The sequence below is a fragment of the Aptenodytes forsteri genome, unplaced genomic scaffold (genome assembly GCF_000699145.1).
Source record: "Aptenodytes forsteri isolate BGI_AS27 unplaced genomic scaffold, ASM69914v1 Scaffold155, whole genome shotgun sequence".
Lineage (NCBI taxonomy): Eukaryota > Metazoa > Chordata > Aves > Sphenisciformes > Spheniscidae > Aptenodytes > Aptenodytes forsteri.
In genome coordinates, this window is record NW_008794446.1 from 7369273 (window position 1) to 7369637 (window position 365).

The 365-nt window shown below is 69.0% G+C and overlaps 1 protein-coding gene across 1 annotated transcript in view; it reads right to left on the reverse strand.

Moving 5' to 3' along the window:
* PDX1 (pancreatic and duodenal homeobox 1) overlaps window positions 1-365 on the reverse strand; it is a 6155-nt gene that overhangs the window by 4284 nt on the left and 1506 nt on the right. The window contains exon 2 of the mRNA XM_009290279.1: window positions 212-361. Coding sequence (XP_009288554.1) covers window positions 212-361 — 150 coding nt within the window. The remainder of the gene's footprint in view (window positions 1-211; window positions 362-365) is intronic.

A 365-nucleotide genomic window follows, 5' to 3' on the forward strand; every position in this document is an offset into this window, starting at 1 on the left:
GGGGGGCTTGCGGGGCCGGGGAGGGGGTCGGGGGATTGCCCGACGTGCGGGGCTCTCCGGGAGGGATGGCCCCTAAACCCACCTTTCCCTCCCCGCCCCGCTTGCCCAGGGCTGCTCATCCCCCAGCACCGCCGGGCACGGCCCGGAGAGCAAAACCCTCGGGGGTCGCGGGGGACACGGCTCCTGGAGGGGTTTGGCATCAGGGCAGCACCTCGTAAGGTGAAATGTCTGGCGGGCTGCCTTGCTCGAGAGCCCCTAAGGCGCTGGGGTAAGGAGTCTGCTGCTGCCTGCCCATGTACAGGCAGGCGGGAGGGCTGGGGTTGTAATCCTGCGCCTGGGCTCTCTGAAACTCACTCGACTCCTTG